Raw genomic sequence first — 19,502 nt, 5'->3', positions numbered from 1 at the left:
CTGTGCGATGACATGTACTGAGATGAACTGGATCCAAAATATTTTGTTGGGGTAACGAATGATCCTTGAAAGCGAACCCGACCATGTATTTCAGGACCCAAAACTTCTTTAATAACTTGATTTTCGATATCATCTGCATTAACAATATCATGACTTGAAGTCGTAACTTCATACTCCGCCCTTTTATCCCTCATTTTTCCCTAATAAACAATTCAATCATTATTTTAAATAAAAAGTCATACTATAAATATAAATATAACATAATTCAAATCATGTCAAAGAGCTTTATTCGTCCAACTTTAGTACCAGATGTATTTTCCTACTATGTAGAATAAAAATTAAGTCTTGCAAAAAATTAATTAATAATATAAATAATTTTCAATACTATGTGCTACCAATTGTAAATCACTATGTGAATAATCAATAATACCTCATCATTAGCTATACAAGCAAAGCTCTTCGATCCAGTTGTATGTGTAAACTTTTGTTGTTGTCTGCTAGCAACACTAGCATGCTCTCGATCCTACAATTTAAAATTTGTACTTATAAAGTCAATATTATAATGACGTAATTGTATTATTTAAAAATGCATCATACCTCTCCTTTCTTTAAACTCCAAAACCAAACTGCATCTTCCCATTGATACCTGAGCATTCTAGGTGGGACAATTTGCAACTTCTCTTCAAGGCTGAGATGATTCTTGAAATATTTCTTTTTTAAAGAACTCTTGTCGTCTCTCCATTTCTTCCTTAACGCTTGCTTCAAATAATCATATGAGACCTCTAAATAAAATGTCTCCTACAAATAACATAAGTGTTCAAAGAAAATATAAATTACTATTGAACTGTCATGGATTATCTATTATAATGACATTATTACCTTAACAAAATCCACAGCCTTATTTTTCTAACAATTGAGTCATTTTCTTACAGGATTCTCTCATGCACAGAAATTTCCATCGTTGGTGCTCTTACTTATCAGTTCAATTCTAGTTCAAGTCTTTCTTGGATCTGGTGCAAGTCGGGTTCAGATCCACAATTTTTAGGTCCAACTCGAGTTTAAGTCACACCAGTTCGGACTCAAATCAGTTTCAGATCACCACCCCCATTCACAAACATCTTTTTTTCCATATCATATATACATAAAAATTTTATTTTCAAAATTAAACTTTAGTTTAGGAACTATTTTTAGATTTTTCATTAATATTCTTTCTTCTCCACTCAAGTCTCTTACAATACTCGTGTCAATGGAAATGAAAGCTCTACGCCGACCGAAGACACCATACTCAGCTTGTACTAGTTCCTGGGTGATTTTAAGTTCGCGCTAGGCGATAAAAGATGTATCTCAAATAGAAGCCTTTTAGTTGTAAAAATGCGTTGGTACAAAAATATTTTAGGCACAGAAGCTTTATGGCTGGAGTCCACTTTTTTAATGCTAGATGAGTAATTTTTTGATGCAAATATCCGAATGGTTTACCTTACTTTGCAGATTGCTATGAAGAACAGGAAAGCAGAGAAAGCTTATACAAATTTAAAAGGAAACTCAAAAATTAAACAAAATAACAAATCGAAAGAATGAAATTAGGTTTTAGAAAAAGATGGGAATTTATCGTAAGTAAGAGCACGAACAATGGTAGAGAGTCGAGCGTTGATGGCGTAACGTTGGAGGACTTGACGGCTTTGAGCGGCGACGAGCAGCATCAATTTCGTGGGTATTTGGGTATGTCTGACGGAGATGGGAAATAGGAAAAGGGGATCGTGGGACAGATGGAAAGGAGAAAGGGTTTCACACAATTAGTTATAAAACATTACAATGTTTGTAGACACACACGCCACCATTTATCATTTTATAGCAACGTTTTCTATAAAAAAATGTCACTAAAGTACAAGTTTGTCGCGACGTTTGTTTAAAAACGTCACTATATATGAAACTTATTGCAGCATTTTCTAAAATGCGCCACTAAGGTACAAAATCTGTAGCGGCATTTGTTCAAACATGCCACTATATATGAAACCTATTGTGGCGTTTGTGTAAAAAACGCCACTAAAGTGCCAATTTGTTGCGGCGGTTGTCTAAAAAGCCACAATATATGTACCCTATTATGGGGTTTGCTACAAATGCCACGATATATGTACCCTATTTCAGCGTTTGTTTAAAAACGCCACTAAAGAATGATTTTGTGGTGGCGTTCGTTTAAAAACATCACTAAAGTACTTATCTGTAGCGGCATTTGTCAAATAAATGCCACTAAAGTGTGAGTTTTAGCGACGTTTGTTGAAAACTGCCGTTAATGTTATCATTTAGTGGCGTTTTGGATATAAACGCCGTGATATGTATAAATTTAGTGGCGTTTGCTTTGAAAACGCCACTACAAACGCCGTTATATACCTATTTAGATGTAGTCAGAGCCTTTACTCGAGGTTTATTTTCACTTTAGTCCCTTAACATTAGGGAATACTTTGGTTTGGGTTTTCGCATTAAGATGTTCGATTGCTCAAATTGATTATTTCAATAATTGGCTAAAATAAATTAGGATTAATAGTAGAGACTTCATTTTTTAAGTTTAGTCCTCTAGTTTCCTCAATTTACATAATTTGACACTTTAAGTTAGGAAGAAGCCTTTAATGAACTCACCTAAAATAATTAGGTTTTAACCTGTTGATTGATTGCATCCGCTTTTAAATACGAGGCAATGTTCACTTATTAGGGAGTCAATAGTATATATCCCGCAATCATGCTCAGGGGGTGACTACTGATGATTCTCGAAGTAGGTCAACATCTTTTTCAAAACTGCATCATAATTTATCAATTCTAGAGGCAATGTTTGTTCATGGGCACAATAATTGATCTTCCACATTCATGTTGGGGTGAATATTATTGGCCTTAATAAACAAATATCCTTTTTTAACTTTGCATTCATAGTGATTTCTAAATTAAATAAAGCTTCAAACTCAAAATTTCCAAATAATTAAAAATAGGTCAATCGACTAGGTACCAATTTCTGGGCGTTGTGGGGTGCTAATCCTTCCCCATGTGTAACCGACTCCTGAACCTATTTTCTGGATTTTTGCACACCCCAAACTTGGTATTTTGAATAAAATAAAATGTTTTATTGAATTACCTGATTTTATGGTGTCCCAATTGCACCTGAAAATGATTGGTGGCGACACCCAACATTTCATTAAAATCATTTTAAAAACATTTCAAAAACCCTATAGTTGCAACTAGTTGGCCTTTCTCCGAAGGGCTAGTTACGACAGACAACACCAAGATATTCAGGAGAATCATATTAGAAATACTCAGGTATTCCATAGTTTTTTTTTTCTTCCAAGTGACTTGTTTGTTTTTATCCTTTTGCCTACTGTGAGGTACCATTCATTTTGAAACACACATATATCTGAAGTTTATGATGTTGCTTACATAGTATTCATTCGTTGTGTGCAAATTTTAATTTGACATTCTATGAAGAATATATGTATTATGAGTTCAATTAGAAAGATTGCTATTTATATGCATGTAAGAATAAAGAAGAATAAGATATTGTTTCCATCTTCACAAGAGTACACCAGGGATGGACCAAGGGTAGTGTCGGATGTATGTGTTTTTTAGAGTGGATATGAAAATTTAAATTTCTTTATGTTAGTTATTTATTTTACTTATGATTTCCATCCTTAAATTTTATTTATACATGTTCTATATGAAATATTTATGTTTCTAAAATATAATTATCAGCCAATGATGAGCTGATTCAATTGGTAATAAGGCCATGATCGTTGTTTCCTGCAAAGGAGAGGAAAAGCAATTTTCAGCCGAGGAAATCTCATCTATGGGCCTCATTAAGATGCGTAAGTTTGGCGAGGCCTTAACGAACCCACTTTAGGGTTTAAAATGGGTTGATTTAGCCCAATAAAGATAACGGGTTTTTTATTAGCCCATTACGGCAAGTCAAAATTTATTTTGGAATCTACGATATTTTATACAGTATTATTGGAACTCGTCACGTCAATGTGGCGAGTTCTAATAAAAAATATTTTTTTATTCGAACTTGTCACGCCGAGGCGACGAGTTCAAATAAAATATAATGTTTTATTAAAATCTATCACATCGAAGTAAAAAGTTAGAATAAAAAATATTTTTTATTGGAACTCGCCACCTCGGCGTGACGAGTTCCTTGTCACTGTAGAAAAGATCATAAATCCCAAAATAAATATTGACTTTCCCTAATCGGCTAAATAAAAAATCCATATACCTTAATGAGCTAATTTTGCCTTTAAGTTTAAAATGAGATTATATAAATAGTGAGTTATTTGAGTTTGACTCAATCAAAATTCAATAAATACTCAATTTGAATGGATCCAACTCGATTTTGAACTCGACTCAAGTTCTTAATGAACCGGCATGGGCTACTTGATACTTGATTTGAAAAGTTCGCGAGCAACAAAAAAAATAATATATTAAATTTTATTTTAAAAAATATAATTATTAATAATATTAACATTCATGTTTTGATTTTTTAAAATACGGTATAAGATTTTTATGTACTTAAGGCTCAAGTTCGAGTTTGAGTTTCAATCGAGTTAGGTTTAAGATTTTTTTTTCAAGTCTTTTTAAGCTTCAATTCATGATTTCGAGTTTGAATCTAACTTAAAAATTTTAAGCTCGCAAGCTTTCAGGTCGATTCGATCTCCATTTTAAAGTTTTCGAGTAGAATCAAACTCAGCAATACTCGAACTCAAATCAGCTCATTTACAACCCTAGCTGCTACCATTGCCTACGGTCTTGACAAGAAGGCTACGAATGTTGGTGAAAATAATGTATTGATATTTGATCTTGGTGAAGGTACTTTCAGGTACTTTTGATCTTGGTGAAAAATGTTATTCATTTTAGGTAATAATAATAGTAATAATTGGTACCGTTATACATATTTAAATAGAAGTACGTCGTTGATATTTGTTAATTAACGGAATTTGGAATTTTCGGCAGCTTTGACTTTAGCTTTAGAATAAAAAAAGCCAAGCGGCAAGCCACAAAGAAGCTGAGTGCTGAGATGGCAAAGGCGCGGTGGATAGCCATGCAATAGACAGTAGCAGAATTTTAACGCGAGGGAAGGGCATCCAAAGCTCTGAACCTTGAAACCCAAGAGGAAAAGGGGGGGAAATGGGAGAATGTGAGAAGGCGATGAACAGAAACAAGGGCAAGGAAATTGCTTTGCGAGCAAGAGTTGAGATCAATCAAAGCCATGCATGTGAAGACGACGACGACAAGATTACGAGATCTATCCCCTCCGGCAAATTCAGTCCTCGCAACGGTTCTTCCAAATATGACTTCGTCAAGGTTCGCTCTCCCTCTCTTCTCGGAATTTCATTTAAACAAATCATTTTTTTATCTTGAAATGTTGATATATTTTTTTCTTTCATTTATTGGCGTTGTAGGTGAAGGTCTGGTTGGGTGAAAATGCAGATCACTATTATGTTTTATCCAGGTTTTTGCTTAGCAGAATGTTAACCGTCACAAAGGTAGCTATTCCAGTTTTTCGGATTTTTTTCTATGAATTTTGTCTTAGGATATGCTAACTTGAATTGCTTAGTGTTTTTTAAATTACTTTTAACGCTATGGCATTGTTGTTTAAGATTCCGAATCACGTAGCTGTTAAAATGGCTCTTGAACTCAAGAAGCTGCTTATAGACAACAGCCTTTTAGATATGTACGATTCCCTTCTCTTTCTCTTTCTATTTTATTTTTATTTTCATTATTTTTATCTAGAATTATTTTTTGTTAATGTTCTGTTCATTGAATTCTCCCGCAGCTCACAGTCCGATTTAGAGGCTAATCTTTTTAAGGTATTCTTCATAAACTTTGTGAATTTTCTATGGATGAAAAGTGGAGAGTGTCCATACTTTTTGGAGATTGAATTTACTTTTGTGGAACTTTCTAATCAGATTCTCTATGCAGTTAATGAAGCGGCGAGGTTATGGGGATGCGTACGTAAACCGGTACAAGATGATGACCAGGTCAGTTGAGCTAGCTTTTCAAGTTTCCAATATGATGCCAAACATTGTTATTGGGCTGATTCTGGAATAAATTTTTTTATTTCGAGCTTCTTTATCACATGTTTAGTGTCATCTGATCTGATCCTCCTTTAGAAAGTGAGATAATTGTGGTTGCTTGTTCTGTATAACAACAAATTTCTCCTTTGTGAGTAAATATCTATTTTATTATGCTTGATAGTTTACTGGTTTTTAGATCTAGATTCAATGTACGTCTTCACCCTAATACAATGATCATAAAGAGAAGTAATATTGGAATAGCTTCAATTTTTATTTTGCATTTGGAATAGCTTCAATTTTTATTTTGCATTCAACATTTTCATTGCCTCATAAGTTCCTATTGACTTGATGTAGGAGGGAAAAGCTAAATAAGGAACTTAGTGTCTCAGCATTTTGTTAATAACTGGTTTTCTTGTTTCTAAGTTTCAGGTTTAACCATATGAGAGTTCCTTTGATAATTCTTGTTTGTGGAACTGCCTGTGTTGGGAAGTCTACAACAGCAACACAACTTGCACAGAGGCTAAACTTGCCAAATGTCTTACAGGTTTAGCATTCTGTTTTTTAATCTACTATGAGTATTTAAGTTTTCTTTTATCATGTTTCCTCTCGTTGACTCTGTTTTTGTTACAGACTGATATGGTTTATGAATTGCTACGCACAGCTACCGAGTATGTCTAGAATCTATTTCTTATATTTTAATTCTTTTTATTTCACTGAACAAATCAGTACTTCCGACTGAATAAAAGGATGGCTGACAGCTATCATTAAGTCATATTCTGGCTTCAATCAATAATTGGTTGTTCTAGTCATAACTGCTATTGGTTGGATTGTTCTATACATGGTAGGAAGGTGAATAGCTTTGAAAATGCGTCATTGTGGCTTCCAAATTGAGAAGTGCCACTTCAGATATTTATTGGTTACACTATTTATTTCACTAGGGAAATCTTGATACTCTGGATAAAGGTAGAAGAAAATGCAGTACCTTTCACTGAATAGTGCCTTGGATTTAAAATTTGGCGTCAAATAACAATTTTCCATATCTTCTTTGACTTGAGAGAGCTCTGAAGACTTTGGTTCTTCATATCATCTTGATTGTTTTGATTCTCTTTCCACACCAACTCCAGTTTTCTTTCCTCATATTGTATGTGAAATGGCTAGGAAGAGCTTTCTATTTACAGTGCTAGATGATGCCACATGAAATAATTCTAAAAGAACTTAATCTCGTTAGTTTTACCTCTAAATTGGTTTAATTTAATTAGAGATAAAAGATTATGGTTCATAGTTTTTAATTCGATTGGCCGAAGTTTGGGTTTGTCTTGAAGTCATTTTAATTTAATTTGGAGATAAATTGAATGACTCGGCTGAATTTTGATTGGTTGAACTATGAATCTTTGAAGATTGATTGGCCACACCACATGATTTATCTTGTCTTGCAAAGGGCTGATAACTCTTTAATTAATTTAATTATCAAATCATAACAAAATTTAATTGGTCAAAATAAAACTTTAAAAAAAGGATTTTGGAAGGACATGTTCCGCATTGTATTTGGTTGAAAATGTTCTCCTTCTACACTAAATATGTCTATTAGGAAGCAGATTGTCCTACTTTTAACAAATTGTATGGTGTCCAATACACGCAGACACATATTATATTAACGCTTGCTTCTCTTATTTGTTCCAGTGCACCATTAGCATCTAATCCTGTATGGGCGCGGAAGTTTAGCTCCTCTGAGGAGTTAATTACTGAATTTTGTCGTGAATGCAGGATAGTTCGCAAAGGTAGTTTCTAGATTTTCCATTTAATTATTATGATTCTTTTTCTCTTTTTATTATTGTACAAGCGGGAGATTGTCTAGAGGCATATGACATTATGTTTATTTCTTTCTAGATTTGCTATTGTATTCTAATGGTATGTTCATCATTTTTGTTTGGTTCCTAGGGTTGAATGGGGATCTAAAGAAGGCAATGAAAGACGGAAAACCAATTATAATCGAGGTTTGATTGACACTAAATTGCTGTTTTTTTTTCTTTTGCAACATCCTTATCCCTTCCACCTTTGAACTATTCCTTCTTAAAATCCTCTCTTTTTTATCTTTGTGGTAAGTGGTGATACCATTTCACCAATATGGGCTTAAGAATTAACATGTGATATGTAATAATGGTTTAGCGATAATGGTTTCTCGTGGAGTATGGTTGTATGTCTTTGAACAAATATGCATGCTTTTAGTTCTGGAATGTGCAGACTACCTTTGTATTTGTTCTGTAACACCCTAATCCAGTCCGACTCAAAGATCGACGGATTAGATGTAACACCCTAATCCACTGCTCCCTCAGATCATTGGTGTGAGCCTCTTCGATGTATTTCTGGCGGAACTTGGACAAGAACATCTCCCATGACGACCTCTCTGGCTCCAGTGCTAGCTCTATCGGTAAGGTGCAGCTGTCGAAGGGTGCGAAGAGTATCTAAGCCACTAATCTGCTGCTATCGAATTGTCATCCCCTGAACCAAAGAACTCAATGGTCTTATATCTGCTGAGCCTATCTAACGGGGACTCCTGAAGTGCTACCATCGACTGGGCTAGAGGTACTAGTGGAGGAGGTGGTATAGCTGAGGACTAGGTATGGCCCTGACGATCTGCCTAAGCGTCGAGATCAGATCTCTAAAGAAAGTCGCCTCCTCAACCCCCGCATCTACTGGAATCTCTTGTTAATCCGTATATGGGATGAACTCGCCACTAGTATCGACTGCTAACTAGGCGTGTCTTTCGTCTCTATCATCCTGACTATATATTGGTTCATCTGCCATAGATTTTTTTCTAAAATTAGAAAGAAATGGAGGTTATTATCGTCATTCTAGTCTTTATAGTACTCTTGAGTCTCTAGAGGTATGTACACATATAGACATTGACTGACTCTAGCCCGTAGGTCCTAGATACTACTAAACCTTATGTTATGATACCACTAAATATAACACCCTAAAGCAGTCCGACTCGAAGATTGACAGATTACATTGGCACACGAGACCACCAAAGTGACTAACCCAAAAATTTTCTTTTAAAATAATTGTAAAACACCATATAAAATTCATCCAAAGTAAATGAAATAAAATATAATAATCAAAGTTTACAAAATACGTGGGAGCTCCCAAATCATCCAAAAAATACACTAAGTTTAAATCAAAATAGAGTTACAACTGAATACAAAAAGGTTTACAATAGTACATGCCTTCTAATACAAATCAAGACGTACTCTAAAACCTCGACTGTACTAGAATATTTGGAGACGATAACGCTCCACGGACGGTCTCCTAAGAACCTATGCACGGAAACACATTCTGAACGCTGAGTTTACAAGTTCAATGCCTTAATAATAATTGTACTATACTACATGCATTCACTAAATGTGCATGTTAGAGGCATAGGTATGAAGACTTAAGGAAATGTTGATATGACATGATGGGATAGGCATCATGGTGACTGAGGGTTTTGCATCTCGGAGTTCACACACCTCTCTAGCCTTCCTAAATACCCTTGGGTTTTTGGGGTGAGATCCGAAATTGTATCGGAAACGTAAACCTAGCCAACTTACTTCGTTGAGTCCTAGGGCATCTGCGTCCAAATGAAGTGTCTCGGCACTAACCGAAATGTATGATTGTTATCTGCTAATGCAACTCGGGTGTCCTGACTGTGTCCCAAACATCAAGGCTATTTTTATGTCATGTAGTTGTTATTATTTCTAGTTGTTTTGAGTTTTTTACTATTCTCGCTTGTAGTTTTATTTCGTGGTGTTCTGGTATTATTGGATCTCTCAATTCTATCTCTTAAAACCCTTGAGTTTCTTATCCTAAACTGTTCGTGGATAACGATACTAAGCCCTTCAGTATCAATACTGACCTCTGGGTATCGATACTACTGACTTATTGAAGGTTGATAGAAAAGGGCTAGTATCGATACTTTAGTTTGAGTATCAATACTCTTGGTCTGTGGTATTGATACTTTCCCGAGTATCGATAGCGAATTTGACTTCGTGTTTTAAAAAATACCTAAGTATCGATAGCCCTATTGGGGAGTATCGATACTCTACCCTTGGTATTGATACTCTCATGGGTATCGATACCAAGCATGGCTACTAAAATCTGCTAAGTGACCTTGGTATCAATACTTCTAGCCTAAAATCCCTTTGTTTTTAGCGTATGAAGAACAATATCGATATTGTTCTTCCAGTACCAATACTCACGCCCAGAAATACCCTATTTTGAGCACGAAAATACCTCCCCAACACTCATATAAGTCCTACAGAGGTTCCCAAACGTTATTAAAATGTTATGTCTGATTATAGGGGTCATAATAGGTTCATTAACATGCTGAGAAACACCAAACACTAAAATCTACCATGAACATACTTCAAGACTCATGCAAGCTAACAAAAACACCTAGTGATCTATATTGCAGTAGAATTGAGTTAGAAATAAGTTACCTTGAGTTTCTAAGCTGCTGAAAACACTCAAAGTTTAACCAAGTGTTATTTTGCCTTGGAGCTTTCTCTAACTTTTCTAACTAGATAAAATCAAGTATATAGATTACCAACATGATTAAGAGCTTAGAAACATGTTTTAGAGGTTTCCTAAGACTCAAATCCTCCAAAAACAAGCTGAACTAACCTAAGGCTCCAAACCCCCACTAAATCCCCTTCTCATAGCTACCATGACAAAATGGGAAGATTAAGAGCTTGATTTGAAGCCTAGAAGATGGAGGTCATGATTCTTACCTTGTAAGTGTTGGTCTAGGCTTGTAAAACTATAAAGTTCCAACTTTTGGCTAAGCTCTTAGAGAAGAAAGATGGAATGAAGAAGAAGGAAGAATACAAAGTTTATGGGAGGAAAAAGAAGAGGCATCAAGTGAGACCTCACCTCAATTAAGAAAATTCAACATTTCCAAAAGTTTATGGGTTAATTACTCTCCTAATCCTTCTTTCTTTATCTCTAGTATAAAAATACTCTTTTTTACCTATGTTGAGCCCCAAACAAGCCCAATCCAACACTAATTTGTGTTAGGCTTCCTTACAAGGTTAATGGTTTTTTTCTAAGGCCCACTCGGATTAACCCGAAACTACTAACCTAAGATTTAAGGTGTTACATGTTCAATTTTTTTACTGCAAACCTTGAAGAAGGTTCTAATCTGCTTAGCATTATATGACATTTTCCCCCTCAAGCCATTGCATAGATTGGGAAGCATTGGCATGTTCTTATGCAGTTTGATGTGTGTCACTTTGAGTTAGTGGGCTCCTTGTTTCTTATGACAATAACAGGGAATACATTTGGACCCTAGCATTTATTTAATTAATGATGAGCTTAAAACTCCAACCTCTGTGCATGGACCATCCCCGCTGTCCATGGTATCGGATGATAAAACCGCAGTGCAAATGGAAAATAAGTCAACTACTGCTTCTCGAAGTAGTACAGAAAATGGCCAAAACCATCCTGTGCATGTGGCTGAAGGTGTGTCAGTTGACGAGGTGAACAAAGTCTCAAAATCTGTAAAGTCCATGGCTCTAGCAACTGCTTCTTCTGGTAAAGGTGGATTTCTGCTCTAAATTCTTTTTATTTGGCATGGAATCTCATGCCATTTTAAGCAGGGTGTATGTATCAGTTTTAGAGGCTATGCAAAGGTGCAATATGCAGATTATTTGTTAACCGTTTTTTCTTCGTGCAGGTGAAACTGTTAAGGTACCAGAGGGAAATGGAAATACTGCTAGAAAAGAAAAATCTAGCCCTAAACCAATAGTAATACCCATAGTTCTGAAGATGTCTGAATTTGATCATAAGGTATGATCATACTTTTTCTGTATCCAGTTTTAACAAGTAAACTCGGGAGAATCGTACAGATGAGTTAAATTTGTTTTAGTAAATAATGTGGCTCAAATTGCTAAATTGATCCGATGGAGGAGACGCCTATTAATATTCACATTCAATGAAAATCCAATGTCGGTTATGGTTCTGATTCACTTTCTAAATTTGGTTCAAATTGATCCGATGGAGGAGACACCTATTAATAATGTGGCTCAAATTGTTAAATTTGGTTCCAATGTCGGTTATGGTTCCTGTACAATTAGAAACTTTATTTGTACAGCGAAGAAAGCACCTTGTTAAGGATTTTGAATTCTCAAGAGTATAGATGGTTCATTTAGTGAATTGTGGAGATTTTTTAGAAGATTCCATTTGTGGATAGGCTATTCCAAGTGAAAATTTATAAACAAACGGGTCCATTTGACTGTTATTTTTTATAGTATTAAGGTGCCACTTGTTAAAAGATTTAATAAGGTTCTTGTATAGTTGTTCTTGATAGCCTGAAGGTGTCCTTTGTTAAATTTTTAATAAAGGTTCTTGTATAGTTGTTCCTGATAGTATGAAGGTGCCTTTCTTTAACTGGGGCTGTATTTCACTTGCTCCCTCATATGATCTCTTTTCTCAATCATGCATGATTTTCTAAATTCAAATCAACATTTATATGCAGGCATTACTAGAGGAGAGAATTGCTACTCAGACATTAGGTGGTAAATGTCCAGTCCAGGTAGTAATAACAATTCTCGTCATAGTGCAATTACTTGAATTTTTATACTAGGTAAATTTGTCCATAATTCTCATAAGCTAGATAAATGTGATTTGATCTATGTTGCTCCAACTATTCATTTTCTGAAGTACCCATGTTTGACACCTATGATTGACAGATTTCCTAACATTGGTCTGGGAATATGACCCTCCAAAGACACGGATAACCCTAGAGAATATTTAAATATCCATTTTGAACACATAATTCTATAAGATAGGTTTGGATACCTTTGTCAAGTTGAGACTGTTTAACGAGGCAATCTAAGGCATTAGATGAAGCCTTCTAACTTGTCCATGTGTGCAAAACTTTTGATTCATTGTTAGTTGTCAAAAGTGTGTGAGTTGACATCTTAAATTTTCTTTTGCTAATTCTCGGTTCCTTTTCTTCAACAGACATGTTTGTCATTGTTTATTTCTTTGATCTGCTATTTACTTGATTGAGCTTTCTGTTCCAACTTCATTTGTTATTTTTCTTATTACAGGATACAGATAGTCTAATAACAAACTTGAAGACTATTCAAAACTATCTTTGTACATTCAAGTCACAGGTATGCCATTTCAGGTCTGTTTATTAGTTGTTAGGATGAAACATTTGTTCCCATCCTCTTGTTCGTTCAATATGTAGCATTTTGTTTGCAACATAATGTCATATAGAGGTATCTTAGATTTGATATAAAAACAGATTTAGTTGGAAAGGGTAATCAATTATGACTATGGGGAGAACATGATGCCCTTAGATTGCTGATAAAATAATTGGGCCATGGCTTGGGTTTACCATTCATTTGTTCAAATTTCTTGGATTGGTATTTAGTATGGAGTAATGAGTCGCCTTGTTAGAGGAAGCAAATCAACAGAGATTTTCTATTCCCACTTGTTTTAATTTTAGAGGTGTAGTTTGACTCAACTCTCCAATTTTCTTACATCCGAGTTGTTTGAACTTGAACTGATATTGAACTCTCTGTTTTTTTCCCTTTTCATACGTGTTTGTCCTTCGGAACAGGGTTTAACAGTTGTAAATGTATCAGCAACTACATTTTCACAGACATTAGATTGGCTGCACGGATATCTTCTTCAGGTATACCTGTTATCTAACTAAAACTAAAAGCCTGAATTGATCTGCACCTAGCAGCTTCTTGAACCCAGAAAACATGGACGATTTTCCAAGTTGCAGTGTTGGACTATCGGTACTTAATAATGCCATTTAGCTCAATATTTAAAGCATCTTTTTAATGGGAAACAGTGTTTCTAAGGCGTGTGCTTAATGATTTTCGAAATATGCATGATGTAGTCTGGTGGAGCTGCTTTATTTGATCATAATCTGCCAGCTTGTTTTTTGGTGATCTTTGCAGAGCTGGGATGAAGGAATGAAATATTATGGATGCGATTAAGCAAGCTGCTTAACTCTTTGAGCTCCCGTGTAGACTAAATTGCAAATACTTGACTGGGATTTCTTGGAAAACCATACAACAATTTCATTGCAGACAAAACCAATTTCTCAACCTCTTGTTCTGCCAAAGCCTTTAATCGCACTTACACTATTATGTTTTTCTTTTTCTTTTTCTTAACGGATAAACTCAAAACTGAGCTACCCGGTCCCTGAAATCTGTCATCCTATTTACAACAGAATAACTCCACAGTTTATTGTGACTGATTGAGTTGGTATCATGAGTTAACTCAAAACCAATATATTAAGAAAAGACCAATATGTTTACTTTACAGTATCATAAATATTACTTTAGAAATATTTTTAAATAAGTGAAAATCAGCATCTGGTATTCGAAATATACCAGCTTTTTTACCATTTGAATTATAATAATTTGATTTAAAATATTCAAAATATAATCTTTAGCGTAAGTATTTCTTTTTTAAAGTACTATTTTTGTACGTATTGTGTCTCAAATTCTGGTTTGCTTAAATCACCTTATTCATATCTTTTATCTTTTTGGATATTAGACCATAGGCGGACGGACGAATCAACCATTCATCCTTTCTGAATTCCGACTCACACTAAGATTTATTGTACTCGATTTACCAAATGATCTGTTAGGTTTCTTAACCGTACATCTTTTGTAGTATAAGACCGGTACAACTTGACTTGTATCGAGACGGCAAACCGACTACTTTCACATTCCCAATCCAACCCGATCGGCATTTCTAAAAAAGAAACAGGTAAATATTCTACTTTTATCAACAGTAAATGGCGATATAAGTTGTCAAAGTTTCTACATTCGAAAATTCTGGAACAAACAAGCTCCCGCTTCGTATTCTCAGTTTCATTGTGTATACAGCATGAATATTTCTCAGCTTTACAGCCAATATCATCCCAACTAAACACATACAGTACAAAGAAAATTAAAAAAAAAAAAAAAGCCCTTAGAAATACCACTTTGGTCTTATTTCTTCTTCCTTTTCTGTTAACTCTCGGTACTGGTACCATTCTGTTCCGGACTTACCAACGGGTATCGAAGGCCTAACAAAAATTTCAACTGGCTTGGGTACATGGACTGCAAATTGCAATTCTTTGATTGTTTCTGCAAAATTACTTTCAGATACTCCAAGAGACTTGTGTTTCGGTTCAACGGTAATCCAACCCAGTCCTGAAATAGCCACATCACAAGCAGGTCTGTCCAAACAACAAATTTAGACAGATTTCGAATTAAGAAACACGAATAGCCTTTATTTTCCGCAAGTTAACCATAACAAGAATTCTGAAAAGAGCTGAAAATCCATAATTTTCCTCATATGCATGACTATAAACTAAAATCTTCTAACAGTAGCTGAATTCAATACAACTACAGCAATATCACTAAGAAATATAATCTAGAATTGCACCTTTCTGCATCCTCAAAGTTTATTTGCAATTGCTGCACTGTCTCCAGTCCTCTCCATTCAGCTGCTCTATCCTTTCCAGTTGGTGGTGTCAACAGAACTCCAAGCTCTTTCTGTGGCAATTACATAATTCATCCAACAACAATAATATACCACGGGAAAACAGTAAGCACAACTCAAGATTATTATGTAATTTCAGAATTACCTTATAAAATTCATCTGCTTCATCAGTAGGCACAGCATGAATTGGCAACCGCTTTGGACCATAAAAGGTCAAACATGTCTCCGGGAGAACCTAAAAGCATCAAGAATGAACAGATTCAGAAGACACTGCACCATCAATGACAACCAGGCTCATAACTGAATACATGAAACTAAAAATTCAGGACCTTCAAGATATCAATTCTAACAAGGCCACCCCAAAGTATTGAGAATCCATTTAAGCCATTGGTACCGGATATCCCTGCCATCCCATTTTTGGAAGCAACCTGGCAACCCCTGGGAACATAGTAAGAAGAAAGCATATATAGAATTTAACAGTCCTTCAAGGATCTTTCAATGAAACGTACAGGGAATAATTGGCCTCTAAGCCGACTCTGAGGAGCAAGGATAGGTAAATCTTCTGAGTGAACTACTGCAGCTTGCCTATGGTGAAGATGAACCCCCGGTGTATCATACAATTTCTGCAGGAAGACGTTACCACAAAAGACTGGTTGGTATTATGAAAGAATTAATAGCCAAGTACTGCTAAAACTAATTTTATCTGGTTTAGAACTAATCAGGTGACAAACAAAAAGCTCCAAAGGATTCTTGGGGAAAAAAAAGGAAACATCATGTCAGGGAGGTAGGATGAAGTTCAGGCAATGAACCGATAATGCATACCCCTCCTCCAAGGAAAGCATCAATCTGGATTGGACCCAAAGTAGTTCCAGGAACAGCAGATTGTATCGGTTTGTACTTTTGTGCTGCTGCAGCTGCTGGATCCCTTTGTGCCATCATCTCTTATGTTTAATGGGCCAAGTGGTAAGACATTTTAGCACACCATTATTATATAAAATTTGATAGATCATTTCATTTATAAAAAAAAAAAAAGAATGAGGAAAAGAGGGACTGATATGAATTCGCATAATAATTCATGATACTTACTCAGTAAGGCGCTTATAAATGCAGATTTTCCAACATTAGCTGATCCCTGTAAGAATTATCAAATGAAAATATATAACCACTGATATGAAACAATTTAAATTCATAACAAATGAAAACTTAAGAACAACTAACATTTTGATTAAAGAAGATAAAGGACTTTTGGCCAGACACATGAAAAGAAAAGATATTACTTCACGTTTCCCTGGACATACATGTACTAGCAGCAGTGTACACACATAACAGCTAAATGGAGTTCGGAACCCATTTTGCATTTATAATCAATGCTATAAAGAAACCAGCAATGAGAAGAATATGTTGGATGAGAGGACATAAAAGCAGAAAGGATTCCAATAAGGTAAGCAAAATAAAGTAATATTGTGAACTCCACTCTGTAAATCTACAATAAGCTTCCAATTCAGGACGTACTAACCAGAATGTATACGTCCCGTCCCTGCATCAGAAAAGTCAAAGTAAAGAAATTAAGCTAAGGGGGATAAATAACCAGATTATAAAAGGCTAAGCATATTTCTATGATAACCAGTTTAGATAAAATGGAACATTTAATGCATAGCAGAAAACATCAGGACTTTATCAAAGGTATATGGCCATATTTATTTCATATTTGGTTCAGGATGCTTCAATGGACATGTTTTCTCAAGCACTAATATGAAGCACAACATATTTCAACTATTATTGATGAGAAATGTAAGGATGTAATGACAAGTACAAACCTTCTTCTCCTTTTGGATTTCTGATGCAACTCCAACTATCCCTACAAAAGACTTCGAGCTAGTAAGATGCACACTCAAGACACTGTGAAACAGAGCACATTGATTGGATCAGAAACACGATAAACCAAGCTTCCAAGTGTAATTATACGAAACAAACACTGAAGGGAGTAAAATCTTCCTCAAACGTTAAATGAAATAGATCCAACATCATTCATACGAATAATTCCAGTGAAATCAATTCTTACTTAAGCTTCTTCTTTGTAGTGGCCTCCACAACCCAATCACCCACACAATTAAAATCTGTCCCTTTTGGAAGGAGATCAACCTAACAGAGAAAAACAAACACATTATAATCAGCATTTTTGCAGACTATATGTCATAAAATTATTGATTGGATGATAGCCCAAAGTCAAAAGTGTAGATAACCTTAGTCACAACTAGTATTATAGGATTTGCACCAGCAAGATCACGCACATGGGATAGGAAGCTGCCGTTAAAGTCCACAATATCAACCTAAAAGCAATTGGTAAGAAAAGGTCAGGAAACATCCTGGCCACTTTGTGAAACTTTGAATTCAAAAATAAGATCAGAATATAATTAAATCCTTGAGAAAGAAAGTATTGCTTCGAGAAAACAGAAAATATGTAATAATCACTTGCTAGAACATAGTCTGTAACAGTAAGTTGATCTACTAGACATTCATTATTGTCATAAGCATTTTATTCTGCTTCTCTTGATTATAAGTTGATAGAAATGTGGTTCTTCACTACTAGCAAAATGACAAGTTATGTACATTTAGCATACTCGTTTACCACACTGAACTTGTCACCCAAATTCACAGATAAATTCGAGAATTTCTCAAAACAATTAATTAATTTTATTAGGAAGTTAAACTAGAGACACCCACCAATTTAACAATCAAAGCCTTCTCGTGTCGCAAGTGAGAGAGCTTTTCTCGAAGCTCATCAGCCGAAACAAACTGCTTGCCCCCAGAATAACCTCCATTCCCACCAACAGCAGTTATCATATGCCCATGAGATAAAAGCCTACATCTCCCACAAAGAATCGTTCTTAGCTGGTGATGTTTCTTCTTCTGCCATCATACAAGCCAGTATTAAATTAGCAACCTAATTTGACCAAAAACTTCAATTTATTCAAGCAAAAAATAATATATGTTCAATCAATTTCCCAACAACTACTTGCTTTTTGTTCCCTACAACTTTGCTAATAGAGAATAGCATATTATAATGTAATGGCCATTCAAACATAATTGTTTCATTTAAACTAAAATCAAAAGCATTTGATCATTCAAAATAAATCTCTATTTTTTTAAAAATGTCAAAGTTGAAAGTTTAATACCAATTCATAGGTATCCTTATCCACATAACCCGGAGCATCCAGCTCCAAAGTCTGCAATGGAGCTCCGCAACCATAGCAACAGGCGGTTTTCGTATTAACCTTCAGAACCTTCTTCTTCTTCTTCTTACTCTCCTTTATGACAAGCTTAGCCGCCTCTTCAGCCTGTTGCCTTTCGAGAAACCGGTCTCCCCGGGTTGGCGCAGCTGCACCGGTACCTTCGGGATCGGAAGACAGTAAATTCGTATCGGAGGGTGGAAATTGGGTTGGGGAGTGCGAGTGAATGGATTTGCAGGAAACGGGAGTGGGTTGCCGGTAAATATTGAGGGGTGTAGGGTTGAAGATAGAGAGAGAGTGGTGCTTTGGAAGAAAGAGAGGGGAGAGAAATGTGGAAAGGGCTTTGAGCGCCATTAGCGTCTGTTATTGTCTCGTGGAGGCTTTACACTTTCACACACAAACCAAATGGGAATGGAGGTATAAAAAGATCATGATATTGATGAAAAAAAGACTTATAAGTTAATTCTCCAAACGCCCCAAACTATTTTTTATATTCTAAATTGATCCATAAACTTTAGAGTAAACTCAAAAATAGTCCCTTATGTTTTTATATCTGTTCAATTTTAGTCATCAGTTCAAAAAAATCGATTTTTATCTTCCGTACGATTTCAATCCCTCAATCATTAGCTCTCGTTAAATCAGTAACACAAATTTGACTTGATAATTAAAAAATTAAAACAATAAACCACGTGTTTTCTTCCCGGCCCTTATAAACACTTGCTCATAGGAT

At 35.3% G+C, this 19,502-nt stretch overlaps 2 protein-coding genes across 2 annotated transcripts; one reads left to right on the top strand and one right to left on the bottom strand.

Moving 5' to 3' along the window:
* Window positions 1-4,963: 4,963 nt before the first annotated feature.
* Window positions 4,964-14,098, top strand: LOC120215912. The gene is made up of 15 exons (XM_039213441.1): window positions 4,964-5,334; window positions 5,433-5,516; window positions 5,631-5,704; window positions 5,807-5,840; window positions 5,953-6,011; window positions 6,477-6,591; window positions 6,678-6,715; window positions 7,728-7,825; window positions 7,986-8,041; window positions 11,354-11,621; window positions 11,758-11,870; window positions 12,559-12,615; window positions 13,136-13,201; window positions 13,654-13,728; window positions 14,003-14,098. Exons 1-15 carry the CDS (start codon window positions 5,158-5,160, stop codon window positions 14,039-14,041), a joined length of 1,353 nt encoding a protein of 450 aa, XP_039069372.1. The 5' UTR covers window positions 4,964-5,157; the 3' UTR covers window positions 14,042-14,098.
* A 797-nt stretch (window positions 14,099-14,895) lies between these two features.
* On the bottom strand, window positions 14,896-19,172 carry LOC120215911 (NO-associated protein 1, chloroplastic/mitochondrial-like). The gene is made up of 13 exons (XM_039213440.1): window positions 18,719-19,172; window positions 18,267-18,452; window positions 17,786-17,872; window positions 17,605-17,684; window positions 17,360-17,441; window positions 17,059-17,079; window positions 16,629-16,674; window positions 16,365-16,483; window positions 16,052-16,165; window positions 15,872-15,970; window positions 15,688-15,777; window positions 15,486-15,595; window positions 14,896-15,276 (listed from the first exon to the last, which is right to left on the bottom strand). The coding sequence occupies exons 1-13, from the start codon at window positions 19,124-19,126 to the stop codon at window positions 15,027-15,029; spliced, it is 1,692 nt and encodes a 563-aa protein (XP_039069371.1). The 5' UTR covers window positions 19,127-19,172; the 3' UTR covers window positions 14,896-15,026.
* Window positions 19,173-19,502: the final 330 nt, after the last annotated feature.

The sequence above is a fragment of the Hibiscus syriacus genome, unplaced genomic scaffold, assembly GCF_006381635.1.
Source record: "Hibiscus syriacus cultivar Baekdansim isolate YM2019G1 unplaced genomic scaffold, ASM638163v2 tig00110156_pilon, whole genome shotgun sequence".
NCBI classification, from domain to species: Eukaryota; Viridiplantae; Streptophyta; class Magnoliopsida; order Malvales; family Malvaceae; genus Hibiscus; species Hibiscus syriacus.
Note: the sequence above shows the minus strand (reverse complement) of the source record. Positions and strands in the feature narration are given on the sequence as shown.

Bases quoted from the DNA above. Each gene is read 5' to 3' on its own strand.
- LOC120215911 (XM_039213440.1), bottom strand. From the start codon at position 19,126: ATGGCGCTCAAAGCCCTTTCCACATTTCTCTCCCCTCTCTTTCTTCCA. The intron at 15,971-16,051 runs GTACGTTTCATT...AGGGGTTGCCAG, and splicing joins TTAGAGGCCAATTATTCCCT to GTTGCTTCCAAAAATGGGAT. The intron at 15,778-15,871 runs GTCCTGAATTTT...TGATGCTTTTAG, and splicing joins TTAGAATTGATATCTTGAAG to GTTCTCCCGGAGACATGTTT.
- LOC120215912 (XM_039213441.1), top strand. From the start codon at position 5,158: ATGGGAGAATGTGAGAAGGCGATGAACAGAAACAAGGGCAAGGAAATT. The intron at 8,042-11,353 runs GTTTGATTGACA...TGACAATAACAG, and splicing joins GAAAACCAATTATAATCGAG to GGAATACATTTGGACCCTAG. The intron at 11,871-12,558 runs GTATGATCATAC...ATTTATATGCAG, and splicing joins TGTCTGAATTTGATCATAAG to GCATTACTAGAGGAGAGAAT.